General features: G+C 54.8%; 2 protein-coding genes across 9 annotated transcripts in view; one reads left to right on the top strand and one right to left on the bottom strand.

Annotated features, from left to right (window-relative positions):
- Window positions 1-6: 6 nt before the first annotated feature.
- The window catches only part of RAB37 (RAB37, member RAS oncogene family), a 73,434-nt gene continuing 68,582 nt past the window's right edge, over window positions 7-4,858 (bottom strand). For 3 of the 5 annotated variants that reach the window (XM_017535651.2, XM_017535650.2, XM_017535655.2), the window contains 7 exons: window positions 4,153-4,194; window positions 3,582-3,648; window positions 3,436-3,488; window positions 2,405-2,470; window positions 1,830-1,886; window positions 1,675-1,751; window positions 7-1,479 (listed from right to left, as the gene is read on the bottom strand). In XM_017535651.2, the coding sequence (XP_017391140.1) occupies window positions 1,374-1,479; window positions 1,675-1,751; window positions 1,830-1,886; window positions 2,405-2,470; window positions 3,436-3,488; window positions 3,582-3,648; window positions 4,153-4,194 (468 nt within the window). In that variant the 3' untranslated portion in view covers window positions 7-1,373. Of the gene's footprint in view, window positions 1,480-1,661; window positions 1,752-1,829; window positions 2,471-3,435; window positions 3,489-3,581; window positions 3,649-4,152; window positions 4,195-4,858 lie in introns of those variants that run through there. The other 2 variants (XM_017535652.2, XR_005201429.1) reach the window with 2 other exon arrangements.
- Window positions 4,383-4,858, top strand: part of CD300LF (CD300 molecule like family member f) — a 45,024-nt gene continuing 44,548 nt past the window's right edge. For all 4 annotated transcript variants that reach the window (XM_037741003.1, XM_017535649.2, XM_037741002.1 and 1 more), the window contains exon 1: window positions 4,383-4,709. The gene's annotated coding sequence lies outside the window, so the exon portion shown is untranslated. The remainder of the gene's footprint in view (window positions 4,710-4,858) is intronic.

The following is a 4,858-nucleotide window of genomic DNA, read 5'->3' as shown; positions in this document are numbered from 1 at the left end:
AAAAAAAAAAAAAAAAAAGGCATGGGTGGTCAGGGAGGAGGCAGAGCTTGGGTTTAAAGGGATGAATGTCAGTGGGGTTTGCTGAGTCTCATCTCCCACCAGCTCCAGGAGCCAGGGATTCCTCTTTGTTCACAACACATTCCAAACCTAGGAAAGGGATTTCTCCTTATCTGGCTCTTAACTCAGGAAAGCTAAACATTTCGGCTGTTTCAAGAAATCGCCTGTGGAGCTGCATGCCTGCCAAAGGATTGGGATAAGAAGAAACATCTAGGCTGGGCGTGGTGACTCCTGCCTGTAATCCCACCCTAGGCTGGCAGGTCCCTTGAGCTCAGGGGTTCAAGACTAGCCTAGGCAACATGGCAAAACCCTGTGTCTACAAAAAATACAAAAATCAGCCAGGCGTTGTGGTGCACACCAGTAATCCCAACTACTTGGGAGGCTGAGATGGGAGGATCGCTTGAGCCCCAGGGGACAGAGGTTGCAGTGGGCAGAGATTGCACCACTGCACCCCAGCCTGGGTGACAGAGCAAGACTCCATCTCAAAAAAATAAAAAGCAGAAAGTCTTTTCCTAGTTCTGACCTGAGGTTTTTAGGGGCACAGGCAGAAAGATAGCTAAGCCAGGGGTTCAGCGGAGAGGGGCTTCCCCAGGATCTGAGGTCCAGAGAACAGGAGCCTGGAACCAGTATTTCCAGGTGCCCCAATGTGCTTGTGTACTGGAGAAAGGGGGCACGCCTCCAGGGGGGTGTTAGTAAGGCCAGAGGTCGCCAGCCAGACCCTAGTCTCTGCTCTTTGGCTTCCCCCTCCTATCTCCCGTATCTCTTAAAGTCTCTGAGGCTTTGGTCTCCCTCACAGCACAAAGGCTCGCGTATTTGGGGGATGGGGCGCAGATAAGCTCCTGGAGAGCAGGAGCCAGTGAAGGCTGTGGTCAGCTCAGCCTCTTCCCAGCTGAACTGAGGGTGAGGTGGAGTCATCACCTGCCCTCACCCCCAAAGTGCATCTGTGTCCCCTGGGGCGGAGCTGGGGACATAACATCACCACCTTTGTTATGTCTAGGAGGGAGGCCCAGCCCCGCAAGTCCTAGAAAGCAAAAGGGGCACCAGTTCCCAGCCTTGGTTTTCTGGGCATCCAGGTATTTTTTTTTTGGTACTAAATTATGTACTATTAAAATAAAAGCTAAGTGTTTTACCCTCCCCGTGGATGGGGAGACCACAGGAACTCAAGCAGGAGCTGGAGTACTGCTCCCTGGAGGAACGGGCTGTGCACTGGGTCCTCCATCTTTCTCCCCATTGGCTCAGGCGCTCGGAATAAGCCAGGCCTGCGGGGATGGCTGCATCCCCTGGACCTCCGGAGCCTCCTCTCTGCCCCTTGGGATTCACACGAAGGAACAGCAGCTGGAGCGCTTCTTCTGGGACTCCACATAGTCTCGGATCTGGAAGCTAGGCTCATCCGCTGACTGCCCGGCCCGGTATTTCAGCTCCCTTGAAGAAGAGGCAATGGGCTGGGCTGGGCCCGGCTGGGGTGAGGAGCTGAGCAGCCCCCTCCCCCCTCCCCATGGTCTGGAGCAAATGGACCTCAGCCTGCAGAATGCAGGTGTGTCCAGGGGCGGGGCCCTGCTGGATTCCTGGAGGGTGCCGCCCTGCCCTACACAGTTCCCTTCCCTGCTCAGCTCTCACTTGGCGATGGCCAGAAAGGCTAACTCCACGTTCATGCCCGTCTTGGCGCTGGTCTCCAGGAAGGGAACTCCGTACTCCTGCCCGGGAGAGTGTGTCCTCAGGGCCAGCCTCGGGCTGCCCCCACCCTTCACCCTGTCCCACAGACAGCCACTTACCCTGGCCAGGGTCTCTCCGTCCTCCGAACGGATCACTCTTTCGCTGCTCATATCCGCCTGTCAAGCCCAAATGGGTCACTCTGGGGAAAGAGGCCTCCGCCCCAGCCGGACCGTATTTTGCCCCAGGCATAGGCACTGCCTGCCCTCTGCTGGTGGCTCAAGGCACTGCGGGCAGGTGAGATTGGCTTGGGGCCAGGGTTTCTGCCCGATTTGCTACCAGCTTTGGGATCTCACCTTTGGTAAAGGGTGTGGTGACCCAATCTTGGAAGGGGACAGCAGTTGGGGCTAACTCTTTGCAGTCTTAGCCCCTGACCTAGGACCCTGTTCACTCTTCTCTGTGAGGGGGCTGAGAACTGGGCATCCCTTGCTTTCTCAGGCAACAAGTTGGACTTTCCAGAGCTTTAAAGAGAGCAGGTGGGCTGGGCAGAAGCCTCCAGATATGTCTGATCTCCGAGCTGCAGCCTGCAGAGTCCTTTTCAGGAAGGATGCCTAGACAACTGTTCTTGGGTGGTTATGAGGCTGGCCAGCGCTGAGGAAGTGCAGGGCTGGGCTGACCCTGCCCCGGAGCCACTCACCTTGTTGCCTAGCAGCATGATCACCACATCCCTCTGGGCATACTCATGAATCTCAGTGAGCCAGGCCTGTGGGAGAAGCATTCTGAGACTGGCATTCTCCTCCCGCCGCCCCTTCCTTCTTCTGCCCGGTTTGACTATCCCCAGTTACTGACTACCTTCAACATGATGCCCTGTGGAGTCTCTCATCTGTACCTTTGTTCTGGCCTGTCCAGGCCTGGGTGGCCTTCCTTGTGGCTCACACAATGGCTTCACCCTCCCCATTTCATGCTGTACAACCGTCAGTTCTGTGGAAGATCCAGCTGTATGGAGACCTTATCTAACAAATCAGTTGGTTGTCACCAGTGATTTCTTGGTGTGTCCTCTTGAAGATTCTAAGACTACATAAGGGTTTCAGTGATCAAAAGTACTGTGATCGATTAGTGATGTCTGCCACAAGCATGGGGTTGGAGTTGGCAGTATGAGTGCCGTGGATTTTCCATCCTTTTTCTATATAGATGTTTTATTCTCCTAGTTTGCTTGTCAGCAAACTGTCCTTGAGGTCAGGGAATTCATGAATCCTATACAATGTTGTGCACCGAATCGGTGCTCGAATTTATCAAATTTTTGTCTCTATAATAGTTTGGTTGTGAGGACATAGCCACTCACTCTGCCTGACTGAGTCACTTTCTTGCAACTTGCCCTGGATGTATGTGTGGACTTTTCTGGTTGGGTTTTTCCCCTTGGTCTCTGTGGATAATTATCCAGGGTGGAGTGGGGGCCATTCTGAACACTTTGTCACGAAACACTTTCATGAATCAGAATGAGGGCTATGCAAGTGGCACAAGGTCACAGCCGCCTGCTTGGCTTTCATGCCCACATGGCCATCAAATATAAAGCAGCAGATATGACTTCTGAGTCACAAGCAGGTGTTTTTCAGAAGGCAGCAGGATTCCATGCTCCACCCCCTTTCCACAGGGCCGGAAGCAGCCTCAGCCTGCGTAGACCTTGCTGTGGCTGCTAATGGGTGGGAGTCTGGGGAAGGGAGGACCTACCCTGATGTTGTCAAAAGAAGCCTTGTTGGTGATGTCATACAGCAGAAGCAAGGCTGGAGGGGGAGAGGATCACAGAGGGGACTTAGGCAGCAGCACAGGTGCTACCAAGGGGCTGGGGTAGGGGATGGAGGGTGCAAGGGACTTACCCTGAGCGTCTCTGTAATAAGCATGGGTGACACTTCGGAACCGTTCCTGCCCAGCGGTGTCCCAGATCTGGGAAGAGATGGAGAAATGGTTAGAAGGAGGCAGGGTGCAAGGACTGTGCTGGGTGGAGGGGGCCTGCTTTGTGGTATGGGATGTCTGTGGGAAGGTGGGGCTGTTTCCTTCTTTAGGTTCTCATGAGCTCCTGAGCATCCGATGACCTGGAGAGTAGCAGTTATTGAGTTCTCAAGCTTATTCGGAATCATCTCCTCTCTGCCAGCCCAGGGATTGGGGATGTCCCACCTCCTAAGAGCAGACAAAGCCTAGGCAGCTGGGGAGGAGACGGATGGAGGCTAAACTTGACTGAAGGCATTTTGAGTTGCCTTTCTTAGATGAGAGGGTGCCTGGGAACCGCTTTTTCTGCAGACATCAAACAAACAAAACCCATTTCCTCTTGTGGGCCCCACAGGAAATTACCCCAGGCAGAGGGCAGGGCTGCAGGCCTCCTGTGGTTCAGGGTGAGAAGCAAGGGCAGATCCTCCACCGTCCCTCCCTAACCCCTGCCTCCGGTCTCACCTGCAGCTTCACCCTCATGCCATCCACGGTCACCACCTTGTTCTGAAAGAGAAAAAGGCAGAGGCTGGGAGGGCAGGAGTCGGGTGGCTCTTCAGCTCTGCAGACAACCTGTCCTTGGTCCCTCTCCAGGGCTACAGTGGGTGCAGCGAGCCCCAGAACCATCTCCAGCCGGATCATATCATCAGGGTAGCTGGAACCCTGTCCCCAGACACCTCCACTGTGGAGTCCTCTCTTCTGGGGACTGTGTCTGCCCTTCACACAACAGCAGGGCAAGAGGAGCCTGAGAAGCTTCCTGGCTCTCTCCAGGGATCAGGCAGCCCAGGGCTGGAGGCCTGGGTGCTGCTGGAGGCCCTGCCCTTTTTTTCACTTTGGTCTCCCTCTCCTGGAGCCTGGCCTGGGACTGTGACTGAGCCCCTGCAGGTGGGGTGCTTGCCTGCATCCTGGGGACCCGAGGCTACATCTGCAGTGGCATCTTTCCTCTAGCTGCCCACTAATTCTCTAGTGAAGGAAGCGTTTGCCTTCTGCCTGCTTGAAGCTGTACAGCGCCACCTGCCAGGGTAAGATCTTTTCTCTATTGGATGCTTTGGGTGTGTAGCACTCAGCATCTCTGACGAGGATTTGTAAGATGGAGTCGTCAAGGTGAGAGGGAGGGTCCCTGGTGAGCTGTTGTGTCCCCACGTGGCCAGCCAGCTCTTTTTTTTTTTTT

This window comes from Cebus imitator, unplaced genomic scaffold (assembly GCF_001604975.1).
Source record: "Cebus imitator isolate Cc_AM_T3 unplaced genomic scaffold, Cebus_imitator-1.0 Scaffold93, whole genome shotgun sequence".
NCBI lineage: Eukaryota > Metazoa > Chordata > Mammalia > Primates > Cebidae > Cebus > Cebus imitator.
Note: the sequence above shows the minus strand (reverse complement) of the source record. Positions and strands in the feature narration are given on the sequence as shown.